Source organism: Amblyomma americanum, chromosome 2 (assembly GCF_052857255.1).
Source record: "Amblyomma americanum isolate KBUSLIRL-KWMA chromosome 2, ASM5285725v1, whole genome shotgun sequence".
Lineage (NCBI taxonomy): Eukaryota > Metazoa > Arthropoda > Arachnida > Ixodida > Ixodidae > Amblyomma > Amblyomma americanum.
The window spans coordinates 20,735,420-20,756,126 of record NC_135498.1 but is presented as its reverse complement, the minus strand read 5'-3'; the positions used below and the strand labels follow the sequence as shown (position 1 = coordinate 20,756,126).

General features: G+C 46.6%; 2 protein-coding genes across 2 annotated transcripts; both read right to left on the bottom strand.

Annotated features, from left to right (window-relative positions):
* Positions 1–3,435: 3,435 nt before the first annotated feature.
* Positions 3,436–9,946, bottom strand: LOC144118388 (uncharacterized). The gene is made up of 6 exons (XM_077651336.1): positions 9,765–9,946; positions 9,342–9,452; positions 7,454–7,645; positions 5,407–5,532; positions 3,986–4,129; positions 3,436–3,672 (listed from the first exon to the last, which is right to left on the bottom strand). The coding sequence occupies exons 1-6, from the start codon at positions 9,910–9,912 to the stop codon at positions 3,650–3,652; spliced, it is 744 nt and encodes a 247-aa protein (XP_077507462.1). The 5' UTR covers positions 9,913–9,946; the 3' UTR covers positions 3,436–3,649.
* Positions 9,947–10,395: 449 nt separating this feature from the next.
* On the bottom strand, positions 10,396–18,606 carry LOC144119578 (kelch-like protein 10). The gene is made up of 6 exons (XM_077652157.1): positions 18,373–18,606; positions 17,643–17,849; positions 14,741–14,949; positions 13,679–13,911; positions 11,710–11,896; positions 10,396–10,405 (listed from the first exon to the last, which is right to left on the bottom strand). Exons 1-6 carry the CDS (start codon positions 18,604–18,606, stop codon positions 10,396–10,398), a joined length of 1,080 nt encoding a protein of 359 aa, XP_077508283.1.
* Positions 18,607–20,707: the final 2,101 nt, after the last annotated feature.

Here is a 20,707-nt window from a genome sequence, read left to right as displayed (position 1 = left end):
TTCGGCAACCGGCCTGGCCAGCAACGTCGAGACCGCTCCGCTGGCTTCCCAGCCGCGGCTACCGGGACATCCAATAAATGTGGACCACCGTACCACAATAACGTCGGATACGGCCAATATTTTTTCGCAGAAAGTGTCTCAGATGGACCCGTCGTAGCTTTCACATCGGTAGTTCCGCGTCATCAGTAATGTGTTGTGCTCTCTGCCTAACATTCATTTCATCCCAAAGCGTGTTTATTTTTAGGTATTGATGTAGCGGGCGGCTCTTGCTTTTATTTTCACATTTTGTAAGGTCCACAATAATATAATGTATTAGCACTGCACAATCCGTACTGCTGCCGATGCTACTCTAGTTGAAAGAAAGCGGTGCACGTCTGCTGTTCACATGCACAGCTTACTCACTGCGCGAGTGCAACGAGCCCGGAGTATCTAAACACAATAGGCAAAAATTGTACGCGGGCCCACCAACTTGTATGCAGTTTTTTTCTTCAAAACAGAAAGCAGTTTCTTTTTAAGTTTTTGCTAATACTTCATACAAATTGCTTCTTCATTGTGGAATCATGTAACCGATAAATCTATTTGAAACATGGCGGAAACCACCTCACCCTAGCAGCGGACATGGCATGTTTTTCATGCTGTGGCAACTGAACGTTGAAATACAACCACATATCTGAAATGAGGGAAAGCGCAGGAAGTATGTAGCCACGGCCCTCTTTGGTTCGCGTTTCCCCCTGCCTCAGATGGGAAGTTGTCCAATCGTTCCCGCAAGCTCTTCTTTGCACCCAACGGGGCTCACATTTGCTTCTCGCAGTGCCGCCAAATTTCGCTAGTGCAAATCCTTGGCACTAGCTTCGTCGCACCGAGATTTTGGGACTATGTTTTTTTCTTGGAGTTAGATTGTGCGTCTGCAATACGCTGATGCTTTACCTAGGGTTGTACTTGTTTTGCTTTTGGGCGCTATTTTTTGTTTTACTTCCCCTACAGCTCAGTGCGTCAAGAAGCATCGATTGTCACTGCAACTTGGCTTTGCCTCGTGGGCTAGCACGGCTTCCATTTGAGCTTCGGCTCACAAAACAAATTCTGGCTGGTGTCGCCCCTTTCTGTACTGATTCCTTTTTTTTCCATGTTTTGAGAGCTTTCGGTGTCATGATTCTTTTGGCGGATGGCTGAATAACGTGATAGAGCAAATCGGCGGTTATCCGCTTTACTAAATCTTCAGATGACCCGTTTCCGTCTCAAACCGGTGTATTTATGAGGGGGCTGTGGCGGAGGGGTCCCAATTACTAGGACCGCAATTTACTGAAAAATGCGCTGTCCTAAAAAGGCCGCAGAGAATTAAAATTTGAGCCCCGCAACCGCATTATATTAAGAGGACTTCGGTCGTTATACTACGTTCAAGAAAAAAAAAGAACGGTGGCTTAAACGGATACAATTAACCTTAACACATTTTCCGATAGAAATTTTGTGCTGGCATTCCGTGCATGATGGGCCATTAGCGCGGCACTGAAAATTACACAGGAACCTTTGAGCAGCACAGGAAAGAGCAATGGTATTCCGTGTAAATATATAGGATGGATACGCTTGTTAGGCTTAAGTTGAGAAAAGCGTGGACATAGACACACCAGCGAAAACGAAAGGGGCTGTAGTCGGTGTCGAAATTATTTTTGTGCGCGTCGCCGCAGTTCCGCCTCCTCACGACGCGTTCGGCACTGCGCAATCATGTCATCGCCCATCGTGCCTTAATAATGCTGGTTGCATGCTGTTGACAATACTGGATGCTTTAACTTTAATAAAGATTCTCTTTGAACAGTACTGTCATGCGAAGATAAATTTTTAATATACTGATTTGATATACCGCGCTAAGAGTTCCAGCGTAGCCACAGATGTTCTCGGGGAAGACTAATGCATGCCCGTAATTTTGAGTTGGAATCCAGCGCACAGCGGTTCTTGGACGTCATCCATCATAGAACCCAGTTTATAGCGTCGCAGTTTAATCTTCGCTGCGCGAAACTCGAGGTTTCACAAAAGAGCTCTCAGTATTTTATACTCTTGGCAACGCACTTCTTTAACATTATGAGCCGTGGGAATTGCAGCAGACGACTGGACCACTGAACTTCAAGCAAAAGCTGTGTAAATATGAGCACTGGATGTACGGAGAAGTAAAAATGCGTTGAGTGTACTAACCCATTTATGGCTGTCCCTCTGCCGCGAACGCCAGCTTGAAAATATCAATTATTCCAGTTGCAGAAGTAATAAAACTTGTAGTGTGGTAAGACGGTGCGTAGCTTGCGTCTTTCTCGGCCTTTTCTTGTGCGTGTTTTCTGCACTATTATTTTTCCAAAGTTTCATAAATACGTTTGCGCAAAAGTGTCTTGTTTTTCGGATAGGCCTAGAGAGCCGCAACCGAAAATGAAAGAAACGAGAAGAGCAGGGTTGCTGGGGAGAGAAACTATGAACGCTATTGCAGGCAGTGGCGTCTGTATGAGAAGCGTGGAGGGAAAAACGGGTTTTTCATCCAATTGCGTTCTTCAGCCTATATACAATTCATTTCTGTTTGCGGTACTGTATCACCTTCTCAGAGCAGCGTCGTCTTAGTGTAGCAGCGATGCACTGCGCAAGAGGACCTGAGTACGAAACTCTGCTGCTCTCCTTTTGTCTATAGGAGCGCATTATAGCTGTACTGAGGGACCGCCTTTCGTGCTTAGGTTAGGTTACGTTTGGACAAATGAAGGCCAGAGAATCGTCTCACACTGGATGGTTAGTAATCTGAACCACGCAGCGAGGAACAAGATTAGAAGAACGAAAAGCAAGAAGAAAAAGAATTAATGAGTGCGTACCAATCACGGCCTAAGGAAACCCCGGGTGGCTTGAGCTTGCTTTGTAAACTTGGCTTTAGTGCAGTTGTCGGGTCTGATTCCGAGTTTTTTTTACATGCACCAGTAGTAACCATGTCAGGAATATACAACCTCAGGATAGAATTACCTGACTGCCGATAGTAAAAACTCCCCCATGGCGTATTCATGTTAGAACAACAAGCATTTCGCCATCTTAAAAATCAAGAGCACGAAACCTCTGTTTCAGCTGACAGTGGCGGCTCGTTCCAGGATAAGGAAAGTCGGTTTTTAGGTGTTCTGGAGAAGAACTGAGCGTATTCTTGGGCCTATTTCGTTGCTCATGGCTGGCGGCCTAATAAGCCGGTGCCAAGCAGTGCTTGTGTGGTGAACTGCTAACAGACCGCCTCACATTTCCACAGTCGAATCCGGTTCACCCAGCCATGCGATAGGCTTTATTGAAGTCGGCGCTTTGCCCACAACTAGACTGGAGAGTTGGACAGGCCTTTCGATGACGATGCGCATATCATGGTCGACCACCACAATCAACTCTTCGCCGAATGCCATGCCTACAGATGCACTAACACTTGACTTGTTCCTTGGCAGGAGTGCTTCATTTATTCCCGTAGAACATGCTGAGCGATCCGATATTTTGCGGCGAGAACAGAGCACGATGAACGTGTCTTAAATTTTGTCGGTAGTCTTCCTGGCTGCTGAACGAGTTGTGGCATTTTGTCTCGTGGCAGTAAATTGCTGAGCTGTCGCGTGCCATTTTCATGACGCTTGTGAGCGGGCTGTATCCGCTAATATCTCATGCTTCACGCAGAGAGCCCGAGCGCTCCTGTAAACAAAATGACGCATTAATGAGTAATTACTGAATTTTTTTTTCCTGAGCGTGCACGAGAAATATCACCTTTCTGGTCATACTACTTAGTTTCCTTCAAATACGCTGAAGTTGCTGAGCAGCAAAAATGCTTTCTATTAAAGGAGAAAACTAATGTGTGGCACACGGCACACAAAACTCCAAGGTAGGCAGGTCATGCGTGCTTGCATGTTATAACCGAATTTACCGTCCAATTTAAGCGCAGCTCGCGCAACTGTTGAGTTCCGATCATTAGTTACGGTTTATGAAGCCCTGTAGGCAAAAAACTCACCACGAGCGGCCAGGCGCCTGGCGAGTGCGAGGCCCCTCACGTAACAGGCGGCCATGGCACTGACCGGCTCGTTCAGTGGAACGGCGGACCGCCAGGTATTTGTCGCGGGCGAGTAACACTCAACTTTTGCGGTCGTGGTTCTTCCTGCGTTTAGTAAAAAGTGGAGATCATAATGCATTGTTGCGAGTCTTCAACTGTAAAAAGGTTTACTAATCAGTGAGTCACTTTATTTTTTTGAAGCGAAAGCTTCACTACGCTAAGTTTTAAAAGGGCAGCGTCAGTGCAGTCACGTGACATATGTCACGTGATGTCACGTAGCAGGTCATGTGACCTACTGACGTCATCATAATCTGCCCACCGTGACAGGTGACAACTGCCCCAACGGGCATTTCATCGACGCTTTACAGACAATCCGTTTGGCAGTGTGTGGGGCGCTTGTGAACGTAGCCATGGAAAGGAAACTTTCGCTTCTCACCAGGGTTAACCAAAGCTTAAACCACAGCTAATTTTTTTTTTGTGTGTGTGAAGTAGAACAATATTGGGGGGCACTATAGATGCTGAGTACTGACCTTGTCCAGCTCTGTTTTTTAAAGCAATAATGCCAGCTTGGCGAACAGTTTCTCTTGTCCGCTTAATAGGTCAAGAACTACGGCTCCATAGGCGTTTATTTATTCAGAAAGTTTAACCTATTGTTAAAACTCGAAACTTTATAAACCTGAGAGCTGGAAATACGTTGTTGTAAAAGAGATATGAAGAGAACTTTTCGCACTGCATGCCAAGACCTCTGGGATAATCGATATTCCCACCGAAAAAAGATAAATAAGTGATCTTTTGACGTATGTTGTGATCTTAGCGCCTGCTTTTGTACAGTTTGCACTGGTAAAACTTCCCAGCTGCACTTTTGCTTGCATTTAATGCCTCGGAAATCATGATTATGGTTACCATTTCTTACTGTAGTTATTTGCTACCCTGACCCTGTTATTCGTACTGACGATTCTGACCTCAGCAATAAACGATGGCGGCTTTAGTAGCAGCCATACGGCGTCGAAATCTGCGTTAAGTTGGTTTCTTAAAAATAAACGAAAGCCTCGCGCCTATGCATTGCACCTGCTATCTCAGAGTCCAACAGCAAAACGCCGTAATTAACTGCCGATTGATTCTGGGGCTGAATATTTCATTGACTGATTATTTGGCAAATTGATTGATGAGTGATTTATTGGTCGGTAAACAAGAAGTTTTATTGCTTGAAAAGATTTCATTGCTCCACTCTTGGCTGTGGCCCTCCGCAGAAGCAACATTCGCCAAGAAACTTCAAAGGAAAAAGGCAATATTGTAAATGGTCACACGCAGATTAAAGCTGTTTCGGGGCTCAAGAAAAGAAGCCGAGGAGAAATGATTCGCGGAGGCAGAGAGGTGTGCACCATTGAATCCGCCGATGACGTAAAGGTCGCCGTACAGCTGTGCCACAGCGAATGTGCTGCGGCCCGCACACAGAGGCGCCATGGTCTGCCAGGAGGACGGGACTTCGTCCTTCTCGCTGGCGATCACTGCGCAGGGTATGCAAGTCGGCGAACCACAAATTTAGGCTACGAGGCGATATACTTTCCCATTGCCTTGAACGCCCTGACAGCCCATAGACGATGAAGAAAAAAAATAAATTCCTTCACTGGCTGGCGCACGCAATATATACAAAACAATCCCCCTCCTTGTCAGCTTGCGACAATTGGACAGACTTCAAATAGACAAAAAAAATAAATGGTTAGGCATCCAATACTGCGACATTGGAAGCGTATTTGAAAAACAAATAATGGTGGCTTAAGGGCCATGCAGCTGTGTGTTGGCCCTGCGTCGCAGGCGTTTAATTCAGTGTGAGTATAATTCAGTATAAGTGTGCTCCTGGGTTGTGAACTAAGTTATGAAGCCTCATAGCCTTAGCACTCTAATCAGAGCGCCTTAGAACAACGGCCATTTCAGCCTTACCCTCAAATTTTCTCCCATCGGCTCGCAATCACGACGCCGAACATTAAAATAAATATATTTGTATTAGTGTGTTGCGTTTTTAATTTTCTTCCTTAGCAACATGCGGACATACAAAAAAAAAAACGTCACTGCATTGTTCCAGGATTTAAGTTAAATGAAAATCGGTATGAACTTGAAATTAGTTTTTCCAGCTATATATGCCATATATATCGGCTTCTGTTCAGCATTCTTCCGCCGGTCAGACATATATGCAACGTGACTGGAGCTGAGGGAAAGGACAGGACGTTTTCTTATACTTGAAATAAATGTCCGGGCTTCTGTTTTCGCGGGACAAACTTAAATCTCCAGCTCGATGCTGACGTTGCTGAGCAGGATTATCTCATGTTTGCATGAAATTGTCAAAAGCGACCATTCGCGACGACTGATCACCAGACTACCGGGAAACAGGATTCGCAGGTTGAGGAGCAAGAGGTGCATGCAAGACACATATTCATGATGCTCAGTGCATATTGACGTCATTGAGTAGTGTTTTTGTCATTTTTATGTCTGCAGAGCTCTGTAACTTAATATCTGTCCTTGGTACTCCAAAGTTCCTGTTGAACAAAACGCATATTTTTTTTTATTTGGCAAGGCAGTGCTGCTTCGGCAAACATTGTTCAGACATTAGCACCTTTCGCACGACAAGTACTTGTGCATTCCTTCTTTACCTTCCATACGCATACAGAGGTTATGAAGTCTTAGGATCTTCATGCTGGCACTATTACCCTCGTATAATAACTTTATTTGAGATCAAATCAATAAAGATAGAGATAGAGATAAATATGAGTAGAGATAGAGATCATGCACTGACAGAAAAAAAGCTTCTCCTAGACAGCTTGCCCAGCCAACAGTCCCTGGCGGTGGGTTTATTTTGGCTGAAAGAACATAGTTGCACATAAAAACCATTCACGCAAAACGATACAGAATGCGTCAAACTGTCATATACAAAGGGCGTTAAGCATTTATTAACGTAAACGAAATCCAATACCAAAACAGTTGAGAAAATAACGTAAAATCCTTCTAACAAATAAGGAGCATTATAAATGAGGTTGTATGATAAGTCAAGGTAAAAAAATTAAATCGAAGTTATTCAATTCCCAGACATTAAAAAGCGAAGGTAATGTGTAATAAACGCTGTTTTCTGGAATACAAGCGAGTAGTAGAAACCAGCCAACTATTCGAGGCTGTTTGTTTGTCCAAGAATTTGGATGTTATGGATTACAGTGCAGTATAGATCAAATAGTGCCGTTCTAACAACATCCACTAACACACCGACAAAAAAGATTTCAGACGCGCTCTTCTAGACATGATGGCAGGAATATGACTTGAATATGATCGGGACGGGCAATAAAGGGTGACTTTTTCATGGACTTTCTTTGGGAACTTGCACATCACTCGTGGTTCCCCAGGAGAGAAGGGCACGCCTGTGCATTCGTTGATTATCCTCACTGGTGCTGAGGCGGCAGCGGCCGTTGTATCCGCCGACGATGTAGATGCGTCCCGCCATCTCCACCATCTGGTGGCTGCAGCGGGGGCTCGGCATCTGCCGCACCAGGCACCACGAGTTGGACGAAGGCGTGTACTCCTCAACGCTGCTCAAAATTAGGTGGCCGTCGAAGCCGCCACTCGCGTACAACTTTCCTGCATCAGAAACAGGCGTGAGTAACTGGACTGCTTCGCTTGAGTCTTGCTCTTGCTCAGACTTAAGACTATACTACGTAGGTGAAGAGGTTCCCGTGTCATATCGACATCTGCATGCTTTGAAGTTATTTGCCGCACTGGAAGCTGGGGCTGACAGCGATCCCTGAGTACTCGGGCTCGAACCCGACCGCAGCGGCCGCGTTTCGATTGAGGCGAAACACAAAAGGCGCCCGTGTACCTATCGATGTCAGTGCACGTTAAGGATCTCCAGATGGTCGAAATTATTCCTGAGCCCTCCACTGCGGCAACTCTTTCTCACTTTCTTCGTTGAATCCCACTTTTCTTTCTTGTCTTACGGCACGGTTGAGTTTTCCACCGAAGGTTGATTCATGTTACAGCGCTATTTCTCTTCCTCAAAAATCACTTCTTTTTACACAGCGATAACATAATCCCCCATCGATGGAGTCAGAAAGGAGCGCAAGACAAGAGCAATACGGCAGGAGATGAACCTTGGGGCTGGTGCAGCTTATATTGCATTAGAGAATGGATGCGGTGGTGAGCGGCAGGAACAAGGTATGGCAAGCAACTTCATTCCCACCGTTTGTGACAGATGCTTGCTATGACTGTCAATGCCGCTGGTAGCGATATCTCACAAGGAATTTTAGTTACAAAGAAGTATGGAGCATGGATCTGGATTTATCAGACACGCTGCCACACTAGCGAATGATAGCGCAAGCCGCTACTCTTGGCTGCTGTGTCGTGCTACACAAAATACGGCAAACTTCGAGATTTATTTTGATCAATGCGCTGAAATAATGTTAAACCTTAGTCCCATGCACATATGTAGCAATAACCATCCCTGCCACGCAATAACTTCCAATGTTTTATTATAGTCACACCTTCAGACAGGACGCAAATGAGTATAAACGCCGAGACAAACCATATACCGGTTGTTACAGGCAAGAGTAGGTAATTTTCAAAACTTTTTGAGGTACAAATTTGACTTTTGCGGCATGGTATTGCTAGACTTGGCGGACACCAGAAAACCGGTGAATCATTTTAATTAGTAAGGTGGTTGACTAATTTTCAAAAATTTACTTTTTAACTATTAGAATTAGGCACCTCGTTGTAATTAGAGATCTGTAGCCGGTGATTAGCAACCGTCATATCAGTTTATAGAATTTCCAAAACGTGATTACCCTCGCCGCTGTGGCTCGACATAATTTTTCTTTTTCGACAACATAAGTGCACTGGAGGGGTTGCTTTGCCGGCATACTTTCGAAAGCGCATGTATTTTCGCACGACGCAGCCAAATTTTGTCGTGCCATAGCGGCGAGAGCAATCGGATTTTCGAAATTCTAAAAACTGATATGGCTGCTACTAACAATTGGCTACAAATCTCTGATTACAACTAGGTGCCTAACTCTAATAGTTAAAAGGTTAATTAATAAATGTTAGTTGAGGACCTTATTAAGACGATCCACCGGTTTTCCGGTGTCCGCCAACAATGGTAATACTATGCCGCACAAGCCATATTTTTTTTTCCCTCAAAAATGCAATTTTTGAAAATTAGTCTTCCCTGTAGCACGATGTATAACATAAGCATGGGAAGTTACTTCCCAACTCAATTTCTTTTAGACTTTTTACGATGCGCGCGAGGCATTGGCAAGTGGCGTCGTCTATCGTACATACCTACCTCTAAACGCGCAGGCTGCACCATCGCTGCGCGCCCTGCTCATCGAGCACACCGTAATCCACTGGTTGGAGACAGGGTTGTACCGCTCCACACTGGCTGTGCGACCGGTGTCTGCATCACGGAGTCCCAAGTTCAAACCACATTTCAGGATGACGTAAAGAATGAAAAACGCTGTGTCAAGTTCCTCTAAATAAATATTTGATTTGATATTGAAAACACAATCGCAATTCAGTATGCTGGTATGCTGGCTGAACACAAAATTAAGTGATTTTTCGGCTCCAGGAGTGACGAATGCTCCCCTATACGGCAAGACTTATCACCACGACCATGTTCTTAGTGTACTCGCGAATCGGATGAACACTACAGGTTCCTCAAAAAGCCTGGCCCATTAGGGTTCGTTTAGAAACGCTCGAGAGCGCTTACCGTCGCGTCCCCCGACGGCGTAGACGTAGTTGTCGAGGGCCGCGACGGCAACGTAGCCGCGAGCCATGTGCATGGCCGAGCAGGGGTCCCACGCGCAGCGCTCGGTGTCGAAGCGGTCGCAGGAGCGCAGGTACGAGCTGCCTCGCATTCCGCCCACCACGTAGAGAAACTTGCCCACCAGCGCCACGCCGTGGTACGCCCTGGGAATGATTCGGGTTTAGTGCTATAGCCTTGAACAGCCTGCTTCGCCGCCTTTGGGTGTGCTCATTATGCTATAGGCGACAAATGAAACGCGAACAAAACAATTGAAATAAGGGAGCAATTACTCATTGGAATCAACCCAAGCGCAGCCATACGGCTACAAAAGAAAGCGGTACAGCAATATAGCTATATAGCTATATATAGCTATGTTACGAACGTAGGTTGCGTTGGCTCCGCAGAATAAAGATTTAAGAGAAGTGGGCACTTCTACAGAGACACATTTATTTATCAACGTTTCGACCGCGGTGCGGTCTTCTTCAGGACTGTCTTCTTCAGGCGGTCTTCTTCAGGACAGTCCTGAAGAAGACCGCACCGCGGTCGAAACGTTGATAAATAAATGTCTCTGTAGAAGTGCCCACTTCTCTTAAAGCTATATGTAGCTATATGTAACAAGGGAGTATTTACTCCCTTAGCTATATCTACAGCTATAGCTATATAGCTATATATAGCTACATAAAGCTATAGAGCTATATATAGCTATATGTAATAAGTGTGTAATTACTCCCTTATTATAAATCTACTCCAACTTGGGGGATTCCCTTAAAGATTTGACCAAAACTATTGAAATGTTCAAATTCCAGCTTGTTGACAATAAAAATACAGTGCATTAGAGTATGTATCACATTAAGAGGTCCCGGAGCGGAGAGCTGTAGTGAGACCTCTTGTGAGAAAGTTGTATTATAAACGTTAGCTTTGCAAAGTATAGACGAGAATTGCGGCGAAAGAACAAACAATAATCGCAATAAAATTTACAAGACATCAATACAACTAAAAATGAAATTACATATATGGAAATAACCCAGAAAAAATACACACATAGCGATGTTTATTGTTAGAAAAAAAAATTGATCTAGGAACAAATGAGAGAACGCAGCGATCGCTTCAATGAAGTAAGCGACGATGAGCATTTAGCGGTGAGGGGTAGACTATTCCAGTGGTTAATTGCTGCAAATACAACTGTCTATTTACCGTAGTTAGGGCATACTCTTGGTAGTAGAAAGTTATGAAGAAAAAAACGTGTGATATTGGGATTATTTAGGCTAGTTTTACCGATAATATAAAGCAACTTCTGATTGAAACGCTGTAATTCCTAAGTTAAATCTGACTAACAAATTAATCGAAAGAATACGCAATTCAGTGAAAAGTGCAGTGACATGGGAACAGTAATGACTGTTTGTAATGAATCTGTAATAGAGTCCTGAAAAATAATATTTTAGTTGAGGGAGATAAGATACCACAGCAGTTGGCTTTCACTTCAACGGCACGTAAGTTCGCTTTTCAGATGCGCTAATGGAACTCGCCTGCTTTTTATCTCCAACAGCTAATGGTGCCTTTGATGTGTTCGCGGATAAGTTGTCTTGTTCACATATTATTTGCAGCGAACGGTACGACTGGTATCATCCGCATCATCATCACTAGCCTTATACGCCCACTGCACGACAAGGGCTTTTTCGATATATCTCCAATCGACCCAGTCCTGTGTCAGCTGAGGCCGCCTTATGCACGCAAACAATGAGTGACGACCTCTGAACACTGTCTGGACAGAGGGAAGCAAAGATGGCATATAAAGGGCGAAGAAAACGTTTATTTTAGTTCTATTCCGAAAATTGAGAGGGCACTTTGTTCGACTTCGGCTCGTTCGGGTTGCGCGAAAGAAGCCTTCAGTGCAGATCGCGCATCTTGCCTGGGCGACGTGCCCTGCATGGTGTGCATGAGCCAGCGGTAGGCCCGCGGGTCGTACGCCTCGACGGCGTCCCGTTCCTCTCCGGAGCTCCAGCCGCCCACCACGAACAACACCTCGTGCGGCACGCGCGGAAGCCAGCGCTCGGGATTCGCGCCGGAGCAGCGCTCGCAGGGATACTGAGACAGGGCTGCGATGGATGCGAGCAGATCGTGAGAAGGGGCAATAAACATAAACAAAGTCATAAACAATGAGCTGTTTGATCCAACGTGCTTAAGTATAATGACTTGCGGTGGAAACAAACTGAATAAAGAGAATATCGAAATGATATCAGCATGAGTACACCATGCTGCTACGAAGGGAAGCTATGAAAATTTATTGAATGCTTGATAGCGGTTTCTGAGAGGCTGTCAACTATCCTGATTGTAATAATGATTACGAAGCGATTGAGCGACTCACACAGTGATCCTTTATGTAAGCAAGGATTACCGTGAAATGTACCTGGGCTATGCGTGCTGTTGGGATAGTTGAGTGGTCAGAAACTTGGCCAAAACGGGGGGGGGGGGGGGGCGAAGTTGTATCATAGCGAAGGCGAAGAAACAAGCACGGGACAAGCTCTTCTTTCGCAATTTTTTCGTTTTTCTAAGTGTAGTAGCCAAAGTTCGCGCGAGATAAAACATACATGACTGAACAGCACTGACTGATGAGTGCAGGTTAGTTTTCGATTTCTAACAAAATATGACTGCTCGAGCGCTATAACCTGAAACTGGTGAGAGATTATCGCAAGGGCAGTCACTGTGGGCGCTCTGTGGCAGCAGGTACTGTGGCCGTTAGAGACAACCTCTCTATATATGCACGGATTTTATTTCATTTCATTTATTTTACCCATTGGGCTTTCCCATTACCGAGGAGGTGACAATGAAAGTTTCACTCTCATCGCGACAAGTGGAAAGGGAGATGTTATCGACAATACTGAGGTCACTCAGATCGCATGCTGGGCTTTATTGAGAGCTTTTAATGCTGTAGATGTCACGAAAGAAGTAAAAACGCAGCCGCTCATTATATTTCTAGAGAAAAGGATGATGCTGGCAGAGACATGGGGCTGAGCGCTTGCGCCATGCACACAAGAGATAGTCCTTCTTTCCCCTTCAGTAATATTGGGTTCTTCAGCTTGCTGCAGCGCAACTTTTGGCGGAAGTGTCTAGTGACAAAGCATTTAGCCAGTGTGGGGTAAAAGCGCGCACGGTGCCGCGTAACAACGTTAGGGTACGGATAGGCTCATTTTACACATTTTTAACTAAAACTTGACTTGCATAATTCACACGTCTTTGTACTCTGGTTTAAAAACACTTCTGTTGGCTTCGCGCTTGATGTTCACTTCGTATCCCCGGTGCGCCAGAGGCCACTTACGTTCGGAATGGTCGCAAACGAAGTTAAAAAGTTCTAAGTGGTGAGCCGGGCATCTTGAGGGCATAGTGGCGGCCGAGAATAACGTAACACATGCTAGGGACAACTTTCAACTGATAACAATGGAGCAGCCATCCTGGATGGAAATTTTTTGCATGTTCTTCTGAAATGCTTTCGTCATCATCGTATGAAAATGATGGCCGTAAGAAATATTGCTCTCCCCGTGCATTCAGTGAGGCAGTCTGCGTACAGCCAGCGAAAGAACTCAAAATACGGCGTGTGATGCAGGTGACCACGCGCATGTGCCCACCCTGACCGGTTTCCATTGAGGCCACTGTATATCAGGTAGCCAAGGAGTGATCATTAAGAGAAAATATAATAAAAAAAGCCGATCACGTTACTTGATGCAACCAGATAAGAGTTCGGCGACTGGCGCTACAAACCCGGAACCTGATCAAATGACCGTAAATGGCATGTAGACCATTTGCCCAGAGGCATCCCTTTTCGGTAAACACTGCTTTCACAATGAAGCTGCTCACAGAAAATAACTGCGGATGCAACTCACCGCTCTCGGGCGCCCCGGACGCGGTGCTTCCGGTGGACACCACGTCGCCGTGTCGGGGGTTCACGGAGGCAAGCGCTTTGCACTCCTCCAGCTCGACGCCTTCGAAGTGCAGCAGCAGGAGTGGGCTAGCTGAGCACACGCAGGGTCCCCTCTGCAGGGCCTCGCACACTGCTACGTGATATGCGCTGCTATTGGCCAACATCGGGTTCATCTGCCGGAACTCGGTGAGCACCCTGCGCGTCGCAAGCGGGTGAAAAGCCTAGCTTTCTTGGATTGGATTGTCTGACTTCGCTCCCAAAGTCGACGCAGCCAATAAAATCTAATTTAAGGTAAGGGCGTTTGGTACTGGTGGCCGGTAGACTGGCTACGGTGACATTCACCTTGCGACAGGCTGCGAGCTCATTGGTCCCTCGCCTTTTATTTCTCGGACTAGCACCTTTAACTTGATCCAATCCCGAACCGAGATTCCAGCGGGAGCATTCTGAATGAGCACATTCGTGCTCATAAAACTAATGGCAGCTGTGATGTCAGTCCCGCCAAAGGCACGAAGACCCAATGACAGATGGCTAATCTCTACAGAGGTAATTCACTGCATTAGACAGTTGGCCAATAGAGAGAAATAATGTACTGCATTGTTCCATCAAATTGGTCTTCTGGAAAAGAATACTCATTGAATGATGAATTAGTGTTTGACATTAATAAACTTTAAAGCACCTGCTTCAAATGACATGCATTCAAGCTTGGTTGTCTTGGGCGTTGAAGAGGTCACTGCAAGCTGAAGACTACCACCCAGCTTCCAAGCGATTCTTTTCTTGAGCTGACTTTGCGAATGATTTCATTCTCTGTTACATTCTTCGTGGCGTACGAGTGCAAAGGTATCTGCTCAAATAATCTAAAGGTCGCGGAAGTCCAGCTTGTAAACTCCTCTCGGGTTCAGAAGCTTTGCTTTAGTGCTGCCATGCAAACTTTAATACAGTTTATACGGTGGAATAGCCACGTGCATTCTAGAAAACTAGTGCAGCGTGCGTTAAGTCTCCCTCGGGTACAGAGTGCAACACTCACGATTCTCTGCAGAGCCCGATGCGCGCGCACTGCAGCAGTGCAAGCAGGCCGGCAATGCGCTGCTTTGTGCGCGCACGGCCTCGCGTGTACCAACGACGCACGGCACGCAGCAGGTCCACCTCGTCTCGCACGTTGAGCTCGCTCGAGGAAAACAGCTCGACGAGCAGCGCTGCTGAAGCCTTCGAAAACTCGCTACTGCTTCGCCACACCTGCACACAGTGAACAGCAGAATGCGATCATTGTATTTATTAGCACCACGATGCGACGAACTTCAACCAATTGTACACTCCCTGCATTAGAAACGATTTCTTAACCTTATTCACCCCTCCGTGGTGGCTCAGTGGTTAGGGCGCTCGGCTACTGAGCCGGAGTTGCGGAGCTCGAACCCGACCGCGGCGGCTGCGTTTTTATCGAGGCAAAACGCTAAGGCGTCTGTGTGCTGTGGGATGTCAGTGCACGTTAAAGACCCCAGGTGGTCGAAATTATTCCGGAGCCCTCCACTACGGCACCTCTTTCTTCCTTTCTTCTTTCACTCCCTCCTTTATCCTTTTCCTTCGGCGCGATTCAGGTGTCCACATGTGGGACAGATACTGCAGTTGGCATTTCCTTTCCCCAAAAACCAATTATTATTATTATAACCTCATTCGGAGCTATATAGGCTGTAGGTGAAGTATGCTAAGTGTTTCTGCGCTAGTATTTAAAATAGTGACGTGGTCGAAGATTGAATTTTAGGCTTTTCGAAGCCCCGGAAGAGTGCGGGAAAGTTTGGTGCGACGTCATGGAAGGTAATATTTCAAATTAGCGCTGCCGTCAATCACACACTGCCGTGCTTCGTTGGATGTTGTCAAACAGCGCTCCGCGGGCTTTGCCGTCGGTGGCGCTGGTTTTTTTCCTTTAGTGCGTTGGAAATGTGCCAGTGCCTTCGATGACATCATCATGCGCCCCCCCCCCTCCCCACACGCACACTTGGCGCTGTGCGCTGCGGAAAAATTCGAAAGCCGTCGTGATTTTAATCGGTGATTACATCACTATTTGAAATGGTAGCCCTAAAGGACTTCGCATGCTTTAGCCGCAAGTTTCCCACATTTGAGCCCTTTAATCTCGTCCAGTTGCCTTTTAAGCGCGAAATGTTAACGAAACTCTCATGCTCAAGTATTCCGGCAGTTATGAACATGCAGTGATGGCGTAGGTGGGAACGCCCAAGCAGTGGTTTACGTCAGTGATAATTGCGCTGAATAAGCATGAGAGACTAAAAAGGTTGAAAAAAAAACAGCATATATTCTTTGTTAATACAGATCACGCGTTATGTCTAAAGAGTACTGTGATACAGTACTTTACACCATTTGAAGCTACCCCTTTTTGCCATCTCTTCATGAATGTTTAATTTTCCAGTTCTCATGAAATTATAACCTTCCGCGTACGTAACATATAACAATAGGTTTCTATGGCAACATATCTGCGACAAGAGGTTGAAACAATGAATATGGAGACATTTACCGAGACAAATCTTTAAACATAGGCTTTCTTTTTGGCAACTGAACTTCCTGCTTATACAAAAAGTGTGGTAACTGCCCTGAAGCAAATATAATGAATTCGCTGTTCACAATGCTTCTGATGCCATCGCACACGTTGCCTGCGCCATCAAAAAATGAGGGTACACAATAGGCTTAAGCTTCCTGTAGATACCGGGGTCCATGGTATAGGAAGGTTGGCGAGATGGTTCTTGATAATCACAAAAGAGAACAAGGGAGAAAAAAACGGCCGTGGCTTAGCTTGGTTAAGCCTGGTGATTGCGAAGCTTCTCGTTCTTCTTCCGTCTCCGTAGCTCGCTGATGCTTCCTCTTTGCATTCTGCCGAGGTGCCTTGTTCGTAGGCACCATCGTAACATCTGGCTGTATGACTGCCTTGGCGAGAGGAGCGGAGCTGTTTTATATAGCTGGTGTGACGTCACTCTGACCGTAGCGCCCCTGGTGAGAGGAGCGGGAGTTAGGCCGCCGCTGGTGGCTACCGCCTCGCCTCGCGACGGCGTGAGATGGGGCCCCGTTTTTACACAGCTGGTGTGACGTCACTCTAGGTCACGTGGTGTGACGTCACGCAGCGAGGTCACGCTAAAGGTCAATGGTGCCTACCACCGCCTCGCCACGGAACGGGCTGAAGTGCGACCTAAAGTAGTATTGCTTCGCAATGAAAATCCTCAGGGTGCTTGCCATCGCTTCGAAAAGTGGACTTGTCAAAACTTGTGAAAAGAGACCAAGACAAGTCCTCTTGTCGAAACGTTGGCAATCACCCTGAGGTTTACCCTCTCTTGTTCACTTTGCGATTAATGTAGCTACCGTGTCAGACAGGACTTGCGAATCACGCGGCTTTGGGTCTCCCTGAGGCGCGCACGGGAAATATCACTAGGCGCACATGCTAAATGATACAAACAAAGGGTGCATACTGTTCGGCCCAGGTAGTTATAGTTTTTATTACGACATTGGAGGACACCGCTGTAACATTCAGGAGGCAAAGGCAAACAGATGCACCGCCGTCTACACACCCAACTTAGTCTACAGTGAATGGATAGATCTGCACCACGGAAATTTACTCACTCTCAACATCGAACAATTTTTACATAACCTTCACCACACTGATGGCTGAAATTCCCGCTGCAAAATGCAGGGGCATGACAACAAGCATTTCCTCTTGCAACTTTCAGATTACAAGCACCACACTGCGATTTCATACGTCTCCTTGGCCGAATATCCTGGCTGAGCATCTGTCAGAGCGCTAGTTACCCTCAACACGCTTTCACAACGGAGAATGCAGCAAATGATGTTGATGATGATAGCGCCTTGACGGCGAACCACTATTTAACGACGTAAATCTTCTATCGAAAATAAATTAAAAAGTCCTTGCTCACCGCGTCGAAGTGTTCGCGCACGAAAGCGAACACCGTGTCCCGGAACCCCGGCCAGTGGTGCCACTGCGCCAGTGAGGCTAGGCTGAGGCAGTTGTCGACGTCCATGTTGTTCAGCAGGTGGTCCAGGCATAGGTCGCGGGCCTCGTCCATCACCAACATGTCGGCAGCTGCCAGCACCTCGGCCACGTTGCCGTTGTTGATGTGCAACTGCAGTGATAATAAACATAGAGCTGCATCATGATTAGGAGAACATTTAAAATCAAAGACGTATCCTGCTTATATCCTGACGTATATTCTGCCGTGAGATCGCAGTGCAATCTAACGCCTGTCTTGTGGCACAAACTAACTGGCTGATTTCGGGTACCTAATAACCGTAGCGTAAAAAAAAAAAAATATGCTTCCGTTCTTTATTCAAACTAATGCTCCTGCCACTGCATGGTGTCGCTTAGCATTGCCCGGAAGAACACTGCTTCCCTACCATCAGGGCGCTTTCTTCCTGAGCAAACGCGGTGATGCTTAGTCAGAATTCTCATGTGCGAGAATTTTCCTGCATGCTGCCAACACAGCATTCCAAAAGCGTTAGTGACTTATCAGAAAGGGGTGGTTTAACATCCGGCCGTCCCGCCATCTCTAGATTTCTACTGCGGCCGCTGGCTGACGAAACATAAGGCTCACTGCTAGCCATGCTTGGCTTCTCCCCCCCCCCTCTTAACCCTTTCCCGAGACTTGCCTCGTCCGCGTAGTAGTAGCCGAGGAGGAGGTCGAGCACGGACGCCGAGACCCCCGTGAGCAGCACCTCCCTGCGGGAACCGTACTCCGTGCAGAAGGCCGCCCGGAAGAAGGGGCTCGTTGTGCACAGGAAGGACCGGTGGGCCCGGAACAAGCCGCCGTCGTCTGTTCGAATCAGGCAATCGCAGCAACCGTCGCCGCCGGGAAGCGGCAGCTTCCTGAAGAAGGCAGACATGGCTCCAGGGCGAGATGACGACGTGTACTAAGAGCGATCTGCGCTGTCCGCGAGCCTCGCGCGAATTCGCAACTTCGCTTTCTTCTAGCGATCTAGCGCAAATAACCGGGGAGAAAAAAAATCGATCTGGCCATACAACCAAGTATTGAGAATTGAGCGAACGATACAAATTACATTTAATTTAGATTGTATACGCTTGACTCTCGGTATTACTGCTTGCCGTCCGAATAGACGGTGGTGAGGTGTTGTTCCGAAAGAGCGTTGCGGCACACTGTGTGCTTGCGCTTAGGGTTGAGGCCGCCGCTCGGTACTGTGAGGGAAACGGGCCAATAGGGTCCTACCCCAATCACCTTTCTGTAAAACTTTAATTGCTTATAAATGTTTTTCACCACCACCACGCTCGGTGGCGTTAGGATCTCCCGATTCTTTGTGTACTTCTTCTAGAGAAGTATATGAAACTGAGAGTTACGTACAGTGTGGTGTCGCAAGAGAAGTGTAAAGTCGTGGTGTTGTTGACGCGACGCCTTTAATAGGCGTTTAATAGGGAGAGTGGACTTGTGGGCGCAGTGAACCATGTGTCCATTATGGGCTGCCATTCTGAGAAAGGCAGCGCTGGCGGACAACGGACAAGAAGTGGACGCAGGTTGACACGCAGCTGAATTCTTGTCCTTGTCCGTCGGCCTGAAGGGCTGCCTTTGTCGCAATGATTACGAACCGGTTCGCTCAGCAGCATACCATGCTCAATAATGGCTGGTCCCTGAGAGCGACAAAGAGAAAGAGAGAAAGGAGCGAAAGAGCGCTGACATGCTACACCGCTTTGGGGAAGATTTTGAGAAATGCGGGAAGAGAAGTTTCCAGAAAACAGCTAAAACAAAAGGGTGCGGTTACTAATCTTGGTAAAAGTGCAATGAAGCTCAATGTAGTAAAGTTTTAAAGCTCGTCAACCACTCCAATCTCAGGTCGTGGTAATATAATTGACTACAACGGGCCTGGAACTTTATCGCTAATATTTTATTGCAAATGGAGACTGCTTATCTGTTGATCTAAATGAATACAGGCAGGAGTCATTCTCAATCATTCTTATTTAGTTAATTCGCTTGAAAATACACCCAATGGCCTTTGCATTTTTTCCATGGCGGAAATTGTCCGTCCTTGAATACATGCGATGCGCGCATTACTCAAGTCCTTAAAGGCGTCCATTATTTTAGGAGACTATTAAGTCGGGAAGCGGGCAGAGTGGGTGAGGGAACAAACGCGGGTTAATAACATGCTAGACGAAATCAAGAGGAAGACATGGGCTTGGGCAGGGCATGTAATGCGTAGGCAAGATAACCGATGGTCCTTAAGGGTAACGGAATGGATTCCAAGAGAAGGCAAGCGTACCAGGGAGTGTCAGAAAGTTTGTTGGGTGGATCAGATTGAGAAGTTTGCGGGCATACGGTGGGCGCAGCTGGAAAAGCACAGGGTTACTTGGAGAGACACTGGAGAGCCATTTGCACCGCAGCGGGCGTAGTCAGGCTGATGATGATGATCAAGCCCTGCTAGCGCAGAATTTATATCTGGAATGATTTATGTATGTACATCTCTGGCCGTTCTGAGCTTCGCAAGCTGAACGAAAAAGAAAACGTTAAGAGCAACTCTCGTAATTAATTTGCTGCGAATCCCTAGCAAAGAACGTGTTTGTTGTGGTTGATTAGGACAGTGTTTTCGGGCCTCAACAAATCCAATTTCACGAACGTCACTGTTGGGCTGCTTTCCGAGTCGGCGCGTCGGAGCACTGGCTTCTAAGCCGTTTGTGTTCCACGTAACGAGGAACGGTGCGGCGGGATGTGTTCAAGTTTCTCAAAAAATAATTAAAAAAAACTGGTGACATGCATTGAAGCTTCGCCCAATTGAGGTGTGCCCACGCAGGGCGCGCTACCAAGGAAGCACTCCGGCACTGAGAGGGAGAAAAGTGCAGCTTATGGGGAGAAAATTTAAGCTGGGAGTTTCCGGCCATTGAGGCTAATTAGAGCTTCGGTAATGCGGCACACAACGAACACCGAGTGCTCCATGTTGCGAGAGTCCCAAATGAAAGAGCAGGTGGAAAATGCGAAAGTGG

Coding starts and splice junctions, on each gene's coding strand:
- LOC144119578 (XM_077652157.1), bottom strand. CDS start 18,606: ATGTCTGCCTTCTTCAGGAAGCTGCCGCTTCCCGGCGGCGACGGTTGC. Junction 17,850..18,372: donor GCTACTACTACGCGGACGAG/GCAAGTCTCGGG, acceptor TTATCACTGCAG/TTGCACATCAACAACGGCAA. Junction 11,897..13,678: donor GTCCGGGGCGCCCGAGAGCG/GTGAGTTGCATC, acceptor CATCCATCGCAG/CCCTGTCTCAGTATCCCTGC.
- LOC144118388 (XM_077651336.1), bottom strand. CDS start 9,912: ATGCGAGGCAGCTCGTACCTGCGCTCCTGCGACCGCTTCGACACCGAG. Junction 4,130..5,406: donor CGTCATCGGCGGATTCAATG/GTGCACACCTCT, acceptor TACTAAACGCAG/GAAGAACCACGACCGCAAAA. Junction 3,673..3,985: donor CAGGCGCCTGGCCGCTCGTG/GTGAGTTTTTTG, acceptor TTTTGTTTACAG/GAGCGCTCGGGCTCTCTGCG.